The sequence below is a fragment of the Perna viridis genome, chromosome 5 (genome assembly GCF_037379345.1).
Source record: "Perna viridis isolate PV_CMFRI_1.1 ecotype Kerala chromosome 5, ASM3737934v1, whole genome shotgun sequence".
Lineage (NCBI taxonomy): Eukaryota > Metazoa > Mollusca > Bivalvia > Mytilida > Mytilidae > Perna > Perna viridis.
The window spans coordinates 20,401,869-20,424,291 of NC_142449.1; the positions used below are offsets into that span (position 1 = coordinate 20,401,869).

A 22,423-nucleotide genomic window follows, 5' to 3' on the forward strand; every position below is an offset into this window, starting at 1 on the left:
CAAGTCCGGAGTGGACAAACGAGGAAAGGAAAACTATTACCCGTTGAATAAATCAGTTTTCATGGTGCTGATGGATACACCATAATGATCAACGAGTTCATGATGACGACCATAAAACTTCTGTAGTGATGACTTCAATCTTGTAGCAACATAACCCTGTTCCAGAAGCCTATTTGTTAGAGTTCAAGCTTGATACAAAAAGTCTGCGTAGTTTCGGCAAGCTCTGGCATAAAGTATGAGTTGTGATATGAACACTCCATACGCAGGAGGCGAAGGGATGTTGCCGTAGATGAAAGGAAAGTTGACAATTCTGAATGAAAAGTCATCATGTTTGTCGTAAAGTTTGGTCAGTATTTTGCCTTTACCATCGATTTCTAAGTGTAGGTCAAGATATGAAGCTGACTTCACAGTGTCTGTAGTATCCTTTATCTCAAGTTCTTTTGGGTAGATGCGATGTATCAAATCCCCGAAATTAGGATTGTTTAAAGATAATACCTCATCTATATAGCGGAAACTGAGATTGAAGGATCTAGCCAAATGATATTCTTTCTTTCTGATCAGATCAGCTATAAAGTCAGCCTCATAAGAGTGAAGGAATAGGTCAGCAAGTAAAGGAGCACAATTTGTTCCCAAATTGGAATGCCAACCGTTTGTTGACAAATACGTCCACCACACTGGACAAATATGTTGTCGATTAAAAATTCCAGCATTTTGTAAACATCTTTCTCTGTATATTTGGAAGATGATTGGGAATTATTTCTTACAAAGTATGAGGAATCTCTACCAAGAACTATATATTTGTATCTGGGTGTACCATCTGTTTTGGAAAACAACGATGTATAATGTTTTTAAATCGGGATTTTAACTGAGTATGGGGGATAGAAGTATACAGTGTTGAAAAATCATAAGTTTTAATGCTATTATTTTCAGATAATAGTCTTGAACTGATTGTCTCCAAAAGATCTTTCGAATTTTTCAGGATCCACATTGAATTGATACCACTACAGGAGTAACAAGTGTTGTGGTAGGACTGCAGACCCTCTTTGACAGTTGTGAGTATAGATGTTAAAAGTTTTGAAAGAGGTTTGGTGGTACATTTTGCAGATCCAGCTATGAAACGTTGTTTGTATGAATTCTTGTGGAGTTTAGGAATCCAGTACACAGACGGTAAATCACAGTCATCGTCCCTGGTAGACAGACCAAAAGAGGATAGCACAGATATACGGTTTTCCACAATCTCTTCTTTGGAGAGAGTGGTAGCAATATAGGTCTTATCACTGCTATTATTTTCTACGTCTACCTCTGATAATTAACATTGGACGTAAAACGTTTTGCAGAGAAAAACAATGTTGTTTTGGGCTTTGTCTGCTGGTACGACAACATATTTTTCCTGTATAGTAGACAATGTTTTTGCTACAACGGGGTCATGGAAAACTGATGTAGCTTTGGCACTTATTGACCTACTTAAAACTTTCATTTGTTTCAAAATTAAAGACCTCACAGCCTTTAACCACTCTGACAGAGAATCAAATATACATATTAGTTGACTAAACTTTATATATATATATATATATATATATATATATATAAAATTAGAGAAAAAAGACAAAATTCCACTCTAAAACATAATACATGTATTTCACTATATCCTACCAGGTTCTTAACTCTGTGATATTCATGAATGCATTAAAGAGAAGACAAGCAACGCGACTTACTAACAATGTGCATACACGGGAAGTACTCGTCACGTCAGGATTAGTTCAATGGAGATATTATCAACAAAAAGGTTCATATACACATGTTAAATATGAGAAAAAGTACAATTAATAAAATAACCCACTGTCAATGGTTCAGCCATTCAGGCGAGATTTAAATTTACTTAAAAATATTGTTTCGTTGTTCATCTAGTTCAGTAGTGCAGTCAGGAAATTTAGGAAATGGAAACAGTTTGAAGTTCGGTTGATTGTTTTAACACATGTATCTAAATGGGAACCAGGAAGAATTTTGATTTCGTAACAACAAGCCCAGCACACAAAAATATGCATTCTGATGGGACAGACATTCCTGGAATATTCAAACACTGATGACCTTTGTCGTCGTTGGTTAAAATAACATCTAAAGATCGCCGAACCTTCTGTTTAGCAAGATTTTCGAGTATTCCCTGAATTGAATTACTTTTAAATGAAGGTTTTAGTGATTTTTTTCAATTGCAACTTTCTTCTGTTCCATGGTAAAGAAGCTAATTGTTCTATATCTTGGATCTAGAAAGGAGACAATTGCTGGTTGTGGTGAAGCAGTATCAGTGCTGTGGGAATGAAAGCAAGAAATCAGCTCTTCCAAAATGATACTTTTAACTTTATCTCTAAAAAATATTTCAAACTATATGATCCTCATAATTTTTTCCATCAATTATTATAAAAAAATGTTTTCCATCTTCTCAAAAAAATCAATTGATTTACACGAATCAAGGAGGCATGTGAACCAAGAAAGTAAATTTTAAAGAAATAGTCTTACCTTTAATATTCTTTCCCATCCCATTTAGGAGCTAAATATTTTTTTTTTATTTCAGAATTTGCACAACTTATTATTTTGTTTATAGGATTTTCAATAAAATTTAATAAGTTTCCCAGTAAGGCACCCCTTTTATTTTGTATCTCCTACAGTCCTCGAGTCAAAATTAACAATTTCAATGTAATTTTTATATTGGCCATTGCCACCACGAATTTCCTAAATCATTTTTTTTAAATTATAAAAGAAAAAAATTAGGCACAGGTGAATGAATTTGAATCTAACATTTGCTAAATTTCAAGGATATTGAAAACAAGGAAAAAGAATCAGAAATGAACCTCCTCTCAAAAATAACACTTTCAGTCATATGTTTGGATGAGAAGGTCACTTTCAAACCTCTTTCTTGGCCACAGGGGTCTTTCATCAATTCTAAATTTAGGTCACAACTGACAAACGGATCATATAATGATGACAATGATGACTCAGCAAAAATTTATCAAACAATATTATGATCAAGCTACCATATAGCTGTAAATTTTTGCAGCAACATAATTTTTGCGAAATTTTAGTTACTAAGGGTACCACAAAAGTATAATATAATTTTAAAATCATGTTTACGAATTCCTCAGGAACAAGGTCAACTGGCATAGACTACATAAAATTAGAGTGAGTGAAAGAACTGACATTTTTGACACAATACCACAAAAATTACCAGTTATAACATATTTATTATTTTGCCTATTAATACGTGATTTTTGGAGACAGATAGAATCATACAGTTACAATAACACCATCATAAAACCTTATTACTCTAGCTACATGTATACTTACAGTCTAATCTTATCACTGCTGTATCTGTCTGTGGAGTGTAAGCGACACCATCATACCCCGCCTGGCATGTTACAGTAACACCATTATAGGATCTGTTGATTTTAGATATTTTGTTCTCTATTGTGTGTTTGTTAGTGACTGTATATGCATCATTGCCTATCGTCAATTTCATATTTGGTGCTGGGTCTCCACCATTTGCTGTACATTTGATGGTAAGAGCATGGTCTTCAGTTCCAGGAATAGTGTTGTCTTTTTTATTGGATATGTTGACACTTGTTGGGCCTTCTGAAATGAAATATTTCAGTAAAAGTAAACAAAAGGCTTTATTTACAATTATTTTTTGTAATAGCCCTCACCTTTTAATTAAATACATGTACATGTAATTTGCAATATTTCACAGGCAATTAATGGATATACCTTTATTTTTTTTTTATAAAACTTAAAGTCCAATAACTCTAAATCATAAATTCTGAAAGATTTTTGCAATAAAAATTTTTCATGTCAGAACATTATTTGAAATTATTATAACTCAGTATATAAACATCACTACAAAATTTTCTACAGTAAAATTGCTATTTTTTTTTCCTTTTTCAGTGTTTGACTATTAAGCAGTCCATTGTTTTCAGACTATTGATGTCAACCGCTTTCGCGGATTTTTAGTTCCATCACCAGATTGGACAAGAATTTTACATTTATTCGGAACGCTCATCCTCTCTTAATGAAAACCCCGAAATGATCACGTCTGCTCATTTTGTCTGCTGAATCAAAAATGGCGAGGTTTGCCTCCTGAACTGACCAGGATTTGGACACAATTATTGACCAAACGGACTCTAAATACACAAAATCTGTTATACGCGTGTTGAAAAGGATTTAAAGTGACTATCTAAACTGATTGAAAAGAAAACACGGGAGATGTCTAGTATTTTGAGTTCAACTGTATTTTCTGCAACTTCAGAAGCTATTGTTGATAAGCAACACACTACTGCCAGCAACAGTGTAAGCAATGTAGCACAGGTCCAGTCTCTAATATGTTACCTGATCTACATGTACCTGACCTTTTATCTGATGATTATGAGCTAGTAAACGCTTTGAATGATATAACTAATTTCGAGGCAAATAATAATCAGTTACCAATTCAAAATAACTTTCAAAATTTTACAAACACACTGACATGTAATTTTGGTGGATTTACATCTGGCATAACAATTAACAATTCGACAGTTAATTTTTATGTTCAAAAGTAACTGGTTATAACTTTAAAAACACATAATTGTTACATTTGATTGTTATTCAATAATATTGTTAACTCTTTATTGTTTTGTTTTACTCAATAGTGAATACTGGCGCCCTCTTCAACAGGTCTTGCACTTTAACATAGGTGAAATAAATGTTTTCGAGACAATATTCAAATGTGTGCACTGTTGCTGTTCTTTATCTTACAGACGCCATGTAATTGATGTTGAAGACTCCTTTTGCAAATTCAAACTCCTATGAATTCCTAGTGAAAAGGTCAAGGAGACAACATTCAGATTAAAATATTGCCAAAAGATGCATCGTTTTCTGGGTTCTGAACATTTTGAGGTGATGAGGGGAAAATATCAGTGGCATTCAAATTGAAAATATTGTAAAAAGCATTTTTCTGGGTTATCATTTTGTGATGATCATTCAACTATGAACAATGGATGGATATGGAGTAAATGTATTACAAGTCTAATGTTTTCGGTATAATAAAATACTTATAGACTAGGTATTCGGGAAATAGCAAGTTTATTGTTCCCCTTGACTGTGACTGTTGCCCGAGGTGTAGCCAAAGTTCCATAAAACAGAAAATTGATAAAATAGAGATACAAAAATTGTTACAATATGCTTAAGTGTCATGGTATGTTTCTCTCAAATAAATTCCTCATTTTGGTTATTACTAAGAAATATTCCATCAAAAAATCTATGGGAAGGTTGGAAGGCAGTTTTTTAGTGACCCATACATATTTTCATAAAGATACATCTCATGAATTCCCCTCAAACGGCACGAAATGTACAAAAAACACACACACCTTTTTTTTAGAAAAAAACTCAATTAAAAATTCAATAACTCAAACATAAGATAATGAATCATCATGAAAAACTGTACAGGTCTTCAGATTAATATAACTAACAATTATGTAAAGGTTTATGAAATAATCATAACTTTTTTTAGATACTACCCAACTTGTGAAAGAAACATCCCTATTTTAGTTACGAAGTGCCGTAACTAAAAAAAAAATCAATCAAATTTTCACCAAACAATATACAGACTGACTGACTTTAACCCAAGTCAGAATTCAGCTAAACCTAAAAGTTTAGGAGATATATGTGAAAAACTATATCTGACAAATATGTTCTATTTTTAGTAACGGCGGCCATGTATTTCGATGAATCAAAAATCCCCACATCCGTTCTATGCAAGATACCCTAAGGAACATTCATACCAAGTTTGGTTTCAATTGGTTAAGTAGTGTCAGAAGAGAAGATTTTTGAAAGAAATAACATTAAATATAGCAAAAATCATTGAAAAAGGGCAATATCTCCAACATGGCTAAACAGATTACAACCAAAATTTAACTAGACTCCTATGTTCTACTCTGATCAGCTGATTGATCACCAGTAAATACCTGAGGAATACCTGAAATTCTGGCAATACATGTCGTCTCATGAAAGAAAAGAAGAATTTGCCTGTAGAATGTACATTTAAACTTGTGGATGTCACATAGCATAACATGGACTTGATTACAAAACTATGAGACAGTGATTGTATTGGCAGTGTATAGTATTACGACTATGCAGTATATTGGAAGACTGAAGCAGGAAAGTGTATGAAAATTGACATTTTTATGACATTTAGAAAAAAGTAAGAGAGTTCAAAGGTTGGTTTTGTAAATATTAAAATGTCTTGTACTTAAATTTACCAAAATTCAATATCTCCTCAGTTTTGTCTTTAATTATCCTTTTTTGAGTTTCAAAATGTTGTTTAAATCAAAATGAAAGAAATGTCTTAAACTTTTGATCTTTTTATTTCTTACCAGTATAGCAACAAGTTTAATTATCCATATAAGTTTTTGATATAAGGGTTAATTGAGGGACACTGGTTGAAAATATTTTCAATGATAACTGATATTAAACATTTATCCTGCAATGAAATTATTTGTTAAACGAATAAAGGTATCCGGTTATTTTTTTTTTTATTTTATTTTTTTTTTTTTTTTGTTGATGTTCCGTATATTAGCAGGTTATCGACTTTCTGGTTCCTGCCACTCACGTGTTCGACGAAACTACTTTTTTCAGAAAAAAAACATGGCTGTATTTGATATGTCACATCTTAAGAATGTATGCGTGAGTGAAGCATGTCCGTTTTGTACCAATATGATACAATTTTGTACATTTGTTGACTTGCATTCTTTAATGTTGGTTGATGTCATAACATAATGAATCAAGATATACAAATATGTTCCATGAATGTAAGAAAATATTTGACGTCTTAATTGGGCTAAACCAATCAAGAGGCTCCCAGGAGCCTGAATCACTCACCTGGTTACATTCTGTCTTACAAGGGCAATAAATTGAGCAAGCAGTTGTCCGATAATTTTGACTCAGGAAGACTTTGGCAGGACTTATCATAAAGGTCATTTTAGCAATAAAAAGTTTCTTTCTATTTATAAGTTTTCAAGATATTGACTAAAAAAAAAAAACAAAATAAAACGTCCTTTTTCAGCTTTAAAGGGCAATGACTCTTAAAAAGAGTCACCTAACAACTTTGATTCCTGCAGACTGTTGAAGGCCTTATAATAAGGCTCATTTCAGCAATTGAAAGAGTTTTGCTAAACCTTTTGGTTTTGGAAATATGTGTGATAAAGTACTGTCTGACACCATCTTCATTTTTTAGTAAAGGCAGTCATGTTTTTCAACGGATCTGAAATATCCTCTTAAGTGGTATGCAGATTACACAGAGGAACATTCAAACCAAGTTTGGTTTTAATTGGTCAAGTTGTGTCAGAGGAGAATATTTTTTAAAGAAGTAACATTAAAAATAGCAAAAGAAAGTTGAAAAAGGGCAATAACTCCAACATGGCTCATCATCCTACACTTTTATTCTTGTCAGAAATAGGCTAAACCTAACAGTTTTGGAGATATATGCGATAAAGTACTGCCCGACTACTATGTTCTATTTTTAGTAACGGCGGCCATGTTTTTCGACGGATCAAAAATCCCAACATCGATTCTATGCAGGATACCCCAAGGAACATTCATACCATGTTTGGTTCAAATTGGTCAAGTAGTGACAGAGAGGAGAAGAGTCAGAAAAATTGTTACGACAATGACGATGGACGCCAAGTGTTGGCAATAGCTCAAATTATGATAGTGAAAAGGATGATTATGCATGTATTACTTATTTTGAATATGATGTCAAATTGAGTGAAGGACAAAAACTTTCAAGTCAAGGTAACCTTACCTATAAGGAATGTGCTGAAGTGTCAATTAAAGAATCTTAGTGAGTGTGCTCACATACTCCACGCGCCCCAATGTTGTATATACTCAAGTAAATTTGTTCGTAAGAGAAATATATGTAGAGGGACCCTGATAAAAAAAGAAATTAGAGTGTTTTTTTCAGGCTTTAGACCTTTATCTTCTAAAAAACTTTTGTTACTCAGAAACTCTAGACTGATTTTTTGAGTTTTAGCCTATCCAACGTAATTATCATCGCAGCGGAAGAAAACATACACTTGACCTGTAATTTGTCATGGTAAAATTGTCTACCAAAAATCATGTCATAATCTGCAAGCGTTTAGACAAAAAGTCTGAAAAACTGTTATTGCTGTCAATTTTACTAAGTTCAAGGCCCATAATTTTGGTAAAAATCATCAGAGCGGAATTAAAGTCAAACTTGACCTGTAACTTATCATGGTGAACTTATATACCAAAGAGTAATCAAGGGAATCAAGGTTATAGCGGTAACCAAAAGAATACAATCCAGGGACAAAGACCAGACATGGAAAACAGACATACACAAAAAAGAACATAAAGTAACTAAAATCAAACATACAAAGTAACAAAAGCAAATGAGCAACTCGGACTCCACTAAAAACTGGGAGCATGGACCAGGTGCACCGGTAGGGTAAGCGTCCTCTGCTTTTCTAGAAACACCCACTGAGTTGCTCATAAAAAGTCAAGTCTGGGATAGAAAAACGAGGAAAGCAAAACCATGACCTGTTGAACAAATCAGTTTTCATGGTGCAGATGGATACACCATAACGATCAACGAGTTCATGATGATGACCATAAAACTTCTGTAGTGATGACTTCAATCTTGTAGCAACATAACCCTGTTCCAGAAGCCTATTTGTTAGAGTTCAAGCTTGATACAAAAAGTCTGCATAGTTTCAGCAAGCTCTGGCATAACGTATGAGTTGTGACATGAACACTCCATACGCAGGAGGCGAAGGAATCTTGCCACAGATGAAAGGAAAGTTGACAATTTTGAATGAAAAGTCATCACGTTTGTCGTTAAGTTTGGTCAATAGTTTTCCAGAAATCATGTCAATATCTGCAAGCGTTTAAAAAAAAGTCCGGAAAACTGAAGATAGATTGATGGACAGGTCAAAAACATTATACCCTTCGCAACTTTTGTGTGGGGTATAATAAATATGGAAATGGGAAAAGTCCAGGGTCAGATGGCTTTACAGTGGATTTTCATAATTTTTTTCTGTAAAAATATTGGACCATTCTTATTTCGGTCCATATATTAAATATGGATATGAATAGGTCATTTTTCTGAATTGCAATGTCAGAGCATTATAACTTGTATCCCTAATTAGGGTAAAGATAGGAGATATATAAACAAGATGCTCCCGAGAGTAAGAATTGCTGACCTGGTTGAATTATACCTTTCAAAGGCAATAACATTAAGAAGTTGTCAAACAATTTTGACCCAGCAAACTTTTGTAGGACTTATCATAAGGATCATTTCAACAACTGTAAGTTTCTTTTAATAGATCATAGTTTTCAAAATATTGACTGAGAACTGCAAAAAAGACATCATGTTTCCCCCTCAAGGGCAATAACTCTTACAAGGAGCCGTCTGACAACTTTGATCCCTGAAGACTTTTGTAGTCCTAACAAGGATCATTTCAGCTATTGAAAGAATTTGGCTAAACTAGCAGTTTTGGAGATATATGCGTAAAACTACTGTCTGACCCCTATGTTCTATTTTTAGTAACAGCAGCCATGTTTTTTGACGGATCAGAAAACCCCAAATCAGTTCTATGAAGGATACATCAATAAACATCAATACCAAGTTTGTTTCCAACCAATCAAATAATGTCAGAGAAGAAGATTTTTGAAAGAAATAACATGAAAAATAGCACAAAACCGTAAAAAAAGGGGCCATAACTGCAACATGACCTAACGGATTAAAACGAATATTTGACCACAGATAGATCTCATCATGCTAAACACTTTTTCCCAGCTAGAATTTAGCTAAACCTATCCGTTTAGGAGATACATGCAAAAAAAACCTCTAACCCGTATGTTCTATTTTTAGTAACAGTGGCCATGTTTTTCAACGAATCAAAAATCACTACATCAGTTCTATGCAGAATACCCCAAAAACATTCATACCAAGTTTGGTTCTAATCGGTCCAGTAGTAGTACAGGAGGAGAAAAATTTTGTATAATTGTTAACGACGACGACAATGGACGACAACAGACGCCAAGTGAGGGCAATAGCTCACGTGGGCTTTGGCCAGATGGCTAAAAAACTGGATGCCTATTAGTTTACTAAATATTGATATTAAGATTAGATGAATACTTAAAAAACCAGAGTGCTGTGTGTTGGAAATAAGTAGTTTTCTGATCAGATTCTATGTTAATATACCCAATAATGCCCGCACAGTTAGTCAATATGCAGATGACACATTTCTAATGTTAGATGGTAAAGAATCTTCATTTAAAGAAGCTTTAAATGTTTTGATGAATTTCATAAGGTTGCAGGATTTTAGATGAATACTTCGAAAAGTTTTGAGGGGCTGGCAAGAAATAGTTAAGATTACTTTGAACAATTAGGTGGTTTTAGAGCATTCTTGCTATGTGAAGACGAAGTGTAAGGAATGGCTAAGAATGTTAAGAATCTGTTCTGGATAGATGTACTTTAATTATGCTCTTCGTGATTGTAGATCTGTCTTGAAAATTAATCTGAAAGGCTGTCTTTAGATATATTACATTTTGTACCATTAGAAGATTTTACTTACTTCAATAGTTGGGAAAATGCTGGTATTCAGTATCTTTATTGCATCTTTGATTTTGATAGAAAAACCTTGTTTACATTCGAACAAATCAGAGTAAGATCACAAAACTTAATGAGATACTTTTCTCTTATTGCAAATATTCCTGTAAATGTCAAGTTGTTTATTAAGGATAAATGTACTAATTTAATTGTGGAAAATGTTATTGCAGTAGATGATTGTTTGCAAAACTAGTCAAATTATTTTATTATGAACAAAAAATGTTGTGTTCACACTTACTTGTTTAATTTTCAATATCGCATTTTACATAGAGTTACTGTCACAGTACATTTTGTAAAACCGAGATTGCATCTGTTGGCCATTTATTTTTTGAATGTTCATTTACTAAACATTTATTTAAAACATTCTTTGATTGTCTAAAGAATGTTGATTTGCAAGAGTTTTTCCTTGGAGTTCAACAAAGAAGTAGTTTATTGAATTTACTTTTGGTAATTGCCAAAAAATTTATTTTTAAATGTGAATTGGAGGAAAAGTACCCACAAAACAGGATTAAAATTGAAGCTTTCAAATATTTATAGTTTACAGCTCTTTGTTGCGAAAAAGCACAATAGAGAAAATAATAAATTACAATTATGGGCCCCTATAAAAAATATTTTTTCCAAATTTATTGTATATGTTATCTTACATTCGCCTTCGTTAAGAAGGGTATACTATAACATATTAATTGAGCTGTGTCGCAAGACAAACCATATCAGTCTCGTTTAAACAGGTCAAATCATATACCATGACATTGACCTTAGGCCTGTATATAAGCCCTGTTCCACGTGTTATCTTCACTTTTTTTATTGAGACGCAAGTCAAGCTATTGTTGGTGAACGCCGTTCACATTTGATAATTGTTTTTTCTCTTTAAAATTTTACATTTACTGTATTGTGTATTGAAATTTAGCATGTTAACTTAACAATAATTCACGTTTTCTAGACGTAGTCTAGGACTTTTATATTATTTTATTATATTAATTTGAAGTCTAGAAGTTAAGAATTTTCTATAAATATAATTGTAGTTTTAATACATCCATCTATTGCTACACGTAGTGTAGCTTTTGCAATGACTTTGTTGTGAGGTCTATAAATAGAATACATAATTTGTTCTAGTTTTTGAACTGTTAAAGGCCGATAGAATAACCTTTTCAATCGTTCGTTAGGAATGATTCATAAGAAGCTGTTGGCATAAAACATGTATATATATATCTTACTTAATACAGTTGTTGAAAGTAAAAGAATCAAGAATTTGCAATTGCCATTTTGAATTCCTCGATTTTGAAATAATTATATGTTCGCAACCCAGTATATAGGACAGTTTTCCTTCTCTGCAATCTATTTCTCAATTTTTTGGTTTCTTGTCCCATTTTTTAACCCCCTGTACTAGTACCTTGTTATTGACCCATGGCCAGTAATGACACCATTTGGTTATGAATCCTTTAGAGTTAATTATTCAGTACCTTGACTGAGGTATTTTCACTTCTTAAGACCTTTTTTATAAGGTGTCATTTACAGTGACAACTGCAACTTTATTTTAATACTTTAATGGTTGAGTTCAGATCAATAATGATAATAATTATATGATAATAAAGATGTTTGGGTATACTCAAACTCGAATTTTTAACATGTGATATGTTAGTGAGTTATAGATTTTGCCAATTCTTTTTCAATTATGTTCTATACTGCTGGAACAATTAATATCTGATAGCTCTCTTGAACAGGATATTTTACAGATGTATATCCCATCATTTTACATTATTTCAGTCATGTTTTTTGTGACATTGTTCCATTAGATGAGTCCAAACATAATATGATAATTAACAAATTCACTTTCTGATGTTTTAGTGGCTGGAGGATATATTATTTATTTGATATTAGAATCCGACATTCTAATTTGAGAAACAAAGTATAAACCATAACTTCCATCAGTTTTTGCATTCACTAAATCAACTGGTACTGTTGGAGTGACGTTTCAACTATTTGATTTCTTATTTAATCCAGAAAGTTGAATCCAACAAGTTTGATGGATTCTATTTTAAATTTCCAACCATCAAGTACTTTATGATGAAATGAAATTACTGTTGAAATTTATTTCCTGCTCCATCAAGAGAGGTCTACAGTTAGATCTCTTGCAATCAGATCTAGATTATTTGTAATTATACTGATTTTCATTATCTTAACCTAGAATTTGGTCACTGAGTAGTTATTTGCATGAATTATACATATCTACATATGCAATTGTAGGATCAATACTGAAAAAATTGAAACTTCAATTTACTGTTAAATAGATTGTGCCTTTTTTGCAGTAATATTTTGTATTATACATATATCACTTAAGTAATGATTATTCTATGTATATTTCAGTTGTTCTGATTAAACTAGATATGGGTAGATATTAATACCATATAAATCTTTCAAAGAATTTTTATATCTCATTTTATAAATGCCAACATTTGAGTGTGTAAGGGATCGTTTCAGAGCACTTCGTATTTTGACATTACAAAAATCTTATTTTAGAATAAGTTGGAAGTGTTGATTTTAGTAGAAATATATCTATCTCATTTTAGCCTTTGTAGTGTGTTTATTTTAATATGCTATGTGTGTAGAAGAAGCTTCAATGAATATAAGTCTGTAAAGTATTTGTATAGAACAATCATATGAATGAAACTGCTGTAGGTGTTTAACTAAAGTCTCAAGTTTTGAAACTGTTCAATTTGAAGATTTCTTGTAGAAATTAGCCATCATTTCTATATTTACAAGCATCATTAAGGGGCCTTTTGGCACTAAATTTTGTTTGTGGATGTCCCTTGACCTAATTAACTGTGTAATGTGTAGTATGTGATAAGTTATGGTTTATCTCTTCAGGGTTAAAAATACATGTGCATTTCTTAAAACATCTTTTCATAGAGACGCTTTACTAAATTCCCAAATACAGAAAACCATATCCAATCAATCAATGAACTTTTACAAACCAATTTAAGGTTTATCTGTTGTACAATATATTTTGAAATATTGTTATCGGGTAAGTCAATGTTTTTTATATTATCAGTTTGAAACTGTTCCAGGCTATGTTATGTACCTGTAAACACTTGAATTTACCTCAGTGTGTGCTTAAAGCAAATAAACTTGTATGCTTGAGTTTAGTAAGATTGGTTCAGGCTAGTATATTTTAACTTATTTGGAAAAGAAAATTGTTGGAATTTATAATTCTGACTAGTACGAGCAATGGTTTTTATGGCTCAGACTTAAGCTTCTAGAAATATTCTAAGGACTTTGGTTTATCCTACAATGTTTATATTGTTTTCTTCATTCATTTAGATTTGATTTCTGCATTTGTACAATTCATGCTTATATTTTACAATATCCATAAATACACAGAATTCGTGCTGTCAACATGCAAATGAGAAACAATTCGCACATACTTATCCTTTAAGTTCTTCATTAGCATTTTTGTTAGTAAGTTTTGGATGATTCTGTATATTACCTTTTGATTAATATTTCACTTAAGTTCACTTATTTCTGTTTTTGAATAAGTTTAAAGATCTCGCTTGGATGAGTCTTTTGAAAATTCTGTTAATCTCCACTACAATAAGGAAAATTGCTTAAATAATTTGATATTTTACATATGGACATCTGGTTTAAAGTTAAATCCTCATTGAGGAAGATATCTGTCATCTGACGAGACTGTCTAAATGACATGTTTGTCAAAGAGTTATGTAAACTTTCTTCTTTCTTACTATGAAATGGATGGTTCATAGTTTTCTGGTCAGCTTGATAAGCAAGACTGGTCTTTACTACAATGATTTCTATTATTTTAGGTTTTGAATTGTGTTTTTAGACTTAATATCAGTCCTTACACAAGCAGGTCAGGTAGAAGAAATTGCTCCTACTTCTTTAAATTATTTTTTAGTGTACTGCTTATTAGTACATCTTTATATGTATTACAGTTGTTTACGGACCCTTATTTTGATTTTTGGTAGTATTGCCTCCTACACATTTGCAACAAGTCATACTTAAGATATTTTCTGGCATTTATTGGTACTTTTGATTTAGCATTTATAAGAATCTTACAACCAGAATACTGTTATAGGATCTTATGTCTCATATTTATGACATTGTGAGATGTTTACTATGCAGTATGTTCACTTCATTTTATTTGCTTGATGTCTGTGAATTTAAGGTCATTTTAGTGTCAATCTGCTGCACCTAACTCTTGCTGCTTTTTTGTGCAGCATTTTTTATGCTAGTTTCTATTTAGTAAATCGTTATCACTTCCTTATGATTATGATGTATAAATTAAACTAAGGTTTCTTTTCTAGCCTTCAATTATCAAAGTGGTATGCTAGTTTTCCCGTTTCTGCAAAGATGTTAACACATTTGATTGCAAGGTAAAATAAAACCAAGGCTTACCTATGACTGTATCCACATGAATATTTGCTTCTTGGTTTGATGCTTCAGTTACGTTTTGTTTTATAATATATGTATTTCATACTGTATGTATCATATACTTCTTTAACCCACTATGTAGTGGAGAATAAGGTTTGAAGACAGTTGAAATATTTTTGTCTTCAGAAGTCACCCTAATAAAATGATTGTGGATAGAAACTGTGATATAGTGATTTGAGGTATAGTTACATTTATAAAGTCTTTATGGTTTGATTGATTATTAATATGACCTGACATTTTGTATTTGATGGTATATGTTTATAAACATGTGTAATTGTTACTTAACACCATTAATGCTGATCATACTCTTTCATCAATTTCTATTTCCTTAGAACACAATTTTGTGAAATGTGTTTGGTTACTATCATATAAACTAAGTTATACAATCAAGTTTTTTATTTCCTAGTAATAAATGTTGAGACGGTGAACTAATTGCTTTAGGTCATGATATGAAGAATATTTTAGTTGATATTGGTGTAAAAACTGTAAACTGTGTTTGATTTTAAGTTTATTTAGACTTGTATTTTTCAGACATAAGTTTAGACTTGTAATTTTCATCTTCGGCTCTATTATGGTGCTTCTTTAAGTCTGTTGAGTATACCTGTGTCATATTGACAAACAAGTAATATAACAGGTTGATTAGTTAAAATATGTTATTGTTTGAGCTCAGCAACAATTTTCTGCTGGTTCACCTGTTTAAATTACCGAGAAAATAATTTAAGAATTATGATTTTATTATTATATTTTGATTTTGATTTTTTTTTTTTTTTTTTTTTGAACTTTTATTTGGTGTTATTTATATGATATTCTTGCTATGGTCTTTGCACTTTACTGGCGGCAAACTCATTTTATTTAATACTTAATTTTTCAACTCTTTGAACATGCTATATTATACCCTTCTTTAACGAAGGCGAATGTAAGGTAATGTTCCCTCATCGAAGCATATCGTAGAGGTGTGAAGGATGGGTGGCATTATCATAATGAGCCTGAGGCTCAAGAAGGGTATAATATACCCTCCTCGTGTGTTTGTCATATTTGTTGTGTTTGTCTGGTGTCTTGCAATGCGATTGCTACTAATATCAATACACTGTATATTTAAATATCTGTTAAGTTCTTTCGTCTTTTCACATTAATTCCCACCCTGTCTTTGCACTGTTGAAACAAACTCTCTTTAAAAGTGAAGATAACACGTGGAACAGGGCTTATATTGGCCAAAGGTCAATGTCATGGTATATGATTTTGACCTCCTAAAAACGAGACTGATATGGTTTGTCTTGCGACACAGCTCAATTAATATGCTATATTATACCATTCTTGAGCCTTAGGCTTATTATGATAATACCTCTCATCCTTCACATCTCTACGATATGCTTGGATGAGGAAACATTATCATACAGGTAGTAAGTCAACATGCATTAGACTATTTTGTATCTTTGTATTTTTGTATAATAAAACAATTTACTGAGTTAATTTTTAATTAGTGAGAAAGTACTGAATGTTGCAGGGTGGCAGTAGGTTGAGTGAGGGTGAAAGGAGAGAGAAAAAAATAATTATTCAAAAATTTGAAATGAATTACAAAATCTTGTCATATGAGGTAAAAATCTTTAGATTATAATATATTTTTGAATACTTTTTCCAATAGTATACATTGAGTTTTTATACCAGCAATTAAAGACTTGGCCCTTGTATAATCAAATATATCATACCTATCACAATAAGCTGATGTGTTTTTTCTTTATCAGAGTGTTCATACACTTCACATTTATACTGTCCTTCATCAGTCTTCTTTACATCAGATATCATCAAGTTGTGTTCCCCATTTGAATGGTCTCCAGTTATATTCAGTCTCTGTCTCAGTTCTGTTGGTACAGTGTTATATATCTTAGTATTCTCTGATAAAGGCAATATAGGACTTGGGGTTAAACTACTCCAGATTATTATTCCATTACTTTGTACTCTGTAAGTACAGTATAGCTGTACTTGAGAACTGGTCACTGTTGTTATGGACTGTGCAGCATTAAAAATGAAGTAGTCTGAAATAAAACATTGCAAGATTCTATATGCAACAACTGAATGAAACAATTGATTGGTCTAATTTTGATTAGATTGGTATGGACAAAGTATTAGTTCTGGACTGTGTAGCAGTAAACAAATAGGCAATCTGAAACAACGAATTGTGTTTTAGACAGAACAGTTCAACGAAGTATAATACTAACTTTCATATACAAAAACTGCTTACAACCATATTTCTTCAAGAACTCGTTGGATAAAGGCAAGACATAGTATATTTGTTAAAAAATGTTTGTTTGTTCGAAATAAGGTTTGCTATTGCCCAGTGCAACTGTATAGTAATACTTAAAAACTTGTAGTATTAATTGGCAAAACAAGACGACTTCGAAATTAATGCAAATATAATGCAACATAACTTACGCTGGTGTTAGAGAGATTGACGTTCATAAAACCGACAATTTTTTAAAGCGCATTGAGTTTTATCAATGATTATTATTGAGGACAGACATTTTAATACTTGCATGCCTAGCTAGGCCAAATGAAATTTTAGTTTGTGCCGATGAAGATTACGTGTCACTTTACATCGTTTGGTGGTACACTCAGTGTCAGTGAGGGGCTTGCCTATTGAGCACATAAAACCACAATGTTGTGAAAAACAATGTCGATTAAGCCATTTTATTGTTTCAAGGGGCAGAAATAGGAAAAATCTGAGTTATATTAGTGAATGATATTTTAATTCTTTCACGTCTTCATATAATGACCTTTTATATCCTCTAATAATCAAAGGATTACGTGGCGGTGTTGTACAAACTACTAACTCTGAAGGTAGATGTATGATTTCATGTGATCTGTTTATGATAAATTCTGCAGTTTATTGTATAACGACTTTTCGTTACTGGAGAAATGAAAAACACAGATCTAGACTTAAATTACAAGTATCTATAAATTGAAAAATAAATTTGAATTGTAAATTTAGTTAAATCAATTAATTATCATTTTGTACGAAGAAAGTGTAGTTAAAAAAATCTATTTCAGACAATACAAAGGTAAATCATCTGCGGACGTATAACGAATGAGAAAAAGAGCAATGAAAAGACTCCGAACAAAGATTCTGGCGGAAATCCAAAGAATGCAATCCGAGGTTGAAAACTAAGTATTGAAAACGTCTGTGATGCGAACGTACGTTTTTTTTCGGATAAAAAGGTTACATTCGTAAAACCCCGGTTTTTAACCTTAACCATGCGGGAACCGTATAAATACGGTCTTTGCCTGTTTTTCGATTTTTAGGTTCTGGCAATGTTATTTTTACCTTTGGAAACAACAATTTGATTTCATATCCAAGCATATTGAATGTGCATTAAAATGAGGGTATCGTATACAGAGTTATCAAAAATAGGGACTTGGCACCTGAATAAGAGATCACTAGTCAAGAAGCCTACAAAACGTTGTGATTTTTTAGCGATTGGGCTCACTTTTCGGCCTCTAACAACAGCAGAATTGATCCACAGTGATTCACTTTACCTCATTCCTATAGAATAATTATGTCTCTCACCACAGCCACGATTTCAACCCCATATACCAACTACTTCCGGTTTTAGGCAAATCTGAAGCCAAACATTGCAAAAAATCTTCATTTTTTCTCATGAGTAACAGCTTTGGGGACCCAGGCTGACCTTCCATTTATGTTATGATCAAGTTTTTCCTTAAACGACCATCAGAGGGAACAAGCTTTTGAAAAATTGCACTTTTGACACTGTATTAATGTAAGCACCACATCCGGTGAAAAATGACAAAAAAACGCCAAAAATTACCATTTAAGGCAACGGACCCATTTTCCCGCGCATTCCCACCTACCTTCTTACCACCTCCCCACCTAATCCCGTGATCACCTAGATCACCTATCTTTGATTTATATAAAGCAATCAGCATCAGCACCATAATTTACTTAATTTGCATATAATTTGCATCAGTTTGCAGAACATCGAAATCTAAACATTTTTTTTCCAAACAATCAGCATGGTAAGATAAACCTATAGAGTGTACAAAATATTCACATTCATATATAACCGCCAGTAATGTTTTATCAATAATCAATATAACGGACAAAATTCTTACCCGTCACTACATTTTCTTTGTGGACACAAGTGAAAATTTCCTGGGCTGAACGGCTATGCATGCAGTGACGTATTATGTATATGAGACTACTTTACATGTTGTCAGGAGCATATTTCAATTTTGCATGTACTGTTTAAATATTGGCAAAAATACCGAGGCGTCAATGGTAGAACAATTGAAAGTTTGCAGCCTATAGGTGAAAAAAAGAAATTAAGACGATTAGTACGTGGGCTGAGATAACCCCCCGTGCACCCCTTCCCCACTCATCAACCAAAATATGATTTTCAGGTACCCTTATACCTCCGATTTCAGAATATTTTTGCCGCCAAAAAAATCACTGAAGCATTTTTGTATTTTTCGGCTACTTTTCATACCTCGTTGAGGCAAAAAAATATGTGAGTATTTTGGTTCTATAAACTTCTTCTTCAAAACTTACATATGTATGTATCACAATGTAACCCAATGTCTCAGCTTCACAATGGTACCCATATCGTTGCAGTAACATTTAGAGTTTTGGGCTAAAATGAATAAAATATACCCCAAACCCGCCAAAAAATTGCTTAAATTGAAATATTTTTCAATGTCAAAACCCCTAGAGTATTCATACACAGTAAAAAAACTTATTTGTTTATTTGGTATTTTCTGTTTAATATTTTCACAATTTATACTTTTGGTGTTCTTTTGATAAATTTTGCCGATTTTCGTAGTCAGAATGTATCCAAAAATGCAAAAGTGGGATTTTCGAATTTTCCGTAAAAGTCAGATAAATTCTACTCTAATAGTTATTGCTCGACTGAAACGTCTCAAATGTGGTATCATTCGATAGATAATTTTATTGTCTACATGAATTTACCACGAAAAAAAACTAATTTTCAGGAAAGATTTATTAATATTATGTCTAAATATCATAATGAAATTCCGAAAATTCCCCATTTTATGAAGAACTCATTATTCAAACTGAAAAATACTCGCCTGAAATGAGAACATATGTTAAATACATCGATATATAAAATATAAGTACTCAACATGTCTTTTGTGCATCGATTATATGCTGAAAATTAACATTTTGGTTCATGTTGATGTATTCTTCTCCCGGGTAGGTTTTGGGATTAGTCATGAAATGGTACAAGCCCTCTCCCTTTTCCATGCGTATGAAAGAAACATATCTCGGATTTTATCACACACAATTGACCGACAAACGTTCTCGACCAATCAAAAACGGCTACAAGCATGAAAAATCTCATGATTAGAATTATACATGCATGAACAGTCAATATCAACTATGGGTCAAAATTTGATTCATAACACAATCTGTGTCATTGTACTTTTAAGTGTCGTGCATTCACTAGTGATGTATTGTTTTTTATTGTATTGTACATGTACATGTATTGTATGTTGATATTTAATCGAAATAAATCTATCTATCTATCTATCTATCTATAACCCTTGAAAAAACCTTGTTGTAATTGTCCTTCTTTCTTGTATTTCCTTACTAATAATATTGCTGTTGAATTGTTTACATCTCGTATTTTTCAATACCAACTATCCCTTCGTCCATGCAGCCTTCACTTTTTGTACTTACTACTGGCAGTTCTTTTCCTGATAACTTGTCCCCAGACAAAATTAATATGGAATATAATTAAATTTTACTGTGTTCCTAATACGGGAATGAATTTGACAACCATACCAGTATTTTTGAAGTTTTGAAGCTAGCATGAAACTAGCAACGATTTTGTATTATCATAGTTTGCATGAGTTCTTTGCATTGGTTTAATTGGTAAGTAGAACTCATTACAGTCCCATATGTACCAAGTTGATTTAATGGCAGTGAATTTCGAAAAAAAACGTATTCTTACCTGTTTCTGTTTAGAAATTTATTTAACATTATACTAGTATTTATTACTTTTTATGTGTGTAATATAAAGAGATTAGGCGTCAAAATGCAATAAGTACTTATTATTTTCAAATTGTACTGACACTTACGAACACAGTTGACTCCCCTGTCAAAATCGAAATTTTAAAAAAGCTGACAGAATTGCATTTAACACCACTTCGCAAGTCATAATATTCACTATAGCTCAGAAATATATCGGTCCTTCATTGTATGAAATATCTAAGTCTTTTAAAATCTAGAAATAGAGATATCCTCCATAATAACATCTATATGAGCTGTCCAGTACCACCACACATTGTGTTCTAAGTTTGGACCATAGATTAATCCTACGAAGAGGAAAGACCCGGCAAGCGACATATGTAATAAGAATAGAAATAGAATATCTGTCGGTTTAGGGCGCTTGACCTAGTGCAGACGATTTTGCCATAGATGTCAAAGATGTACGACTTCGCATCCTGCTTTTCAAATTAGCACAAGGAGGATTATTGATCCTACTGGATTAAAGTTTGAAAATATCAAAGATAAAGAAAAAATTGAAAATAACAAAGTTATTATATATGCTTAAGACAATTTCCTTGTAAATTCAAATATTTTTTTTTCCATTACTTTCTTTTCGTTTTCATGATTTTGTAAGATAAGCCGTAAAATAAAAGATTTTTGTGCATTTCATTATCTAAAGGTTTTAAACGAATTATATCTTATGGTACGTGACTGTGACAGGTGTAAATGGATGAATTTTTGGTTTAATTCTTTGGGCATAGATCAAAAGTATTGCTCACATATTCATCTTCAATCACAACCGAAATATGAATTGACATGAATGAACTCAAAATTGTGTTCTACGAAAAATTATTTGATTATGAATGTCACCTACCACAGAAATAAATGTATGACAGAAGAAACTTTGTTCTTTCTGAAACAAAGTACAAAGTGTTTGGAGACAGAAAGGGGAAATGAAATAGCTGAAGGAGCAACATTTAAAAACTGCAGCTGGTGTAGCAGAAAAGCTGCTAATGATTTTTACACAGTGTTGACCTTACAGCATGTCAGCATGGTCCGTAACCCAAGACTGCCAGGCTGTGTAACGGAAATTTCTAACCTTAAAAAGACCATGCCAAAAGTCCAAAGACACTTGCTCGACTTGACGACTCTATTCGCTACACTGCTGCATCGGATCAAATAGATACAGGTAAGATAACGTAAGCGTATAGAAGTTTCTGAAAAAATTCCCAACGATGTTAGAACTGTCAAATTTGCGAAGCAAATTTTTGGTCGTTCCCTCCGCGGGACTCGAACTCGTACCACTG

The 22,423-nt window shown here is 32.4% G+C and overlaps 1 protein-coding gene across 5 annotated transcripts in view; it reads right to left on the minus strand.

The window, feature by feature from the left end:
* Nucleotides 1-22,423, minus strand: part of LOC148616446 (neural cell adhesion molecule 1-like) — a 107,424-nt gene that overhangs the window by 69,648 nt on the left and 15,353 nt on the right. For 4 of the 5 annotated variants that reach the window (XM_088583494.1, XM_088583493.1, XM_088583492.1 and 1 more), the window contains exons 2-3: nt 16,804-17,130; nt 3,340-3,624 (exon numbers count right to left, since the gene is read on the minus strand). In XM_088583494.1, coding sequence (XP_088439620.1) covers nt 3,340-3,624; nt 16,804-17,130 — 612 coding nt within the window. Of the gene's footprint in view, nt 1-3,339; nt 3,625-10,616; nt 10,707-16,803; nt 17,131-22,423 lie in introns of those variants that run through there. The other variant, XM_088583495.1, reaches the window with a different exon arrangement.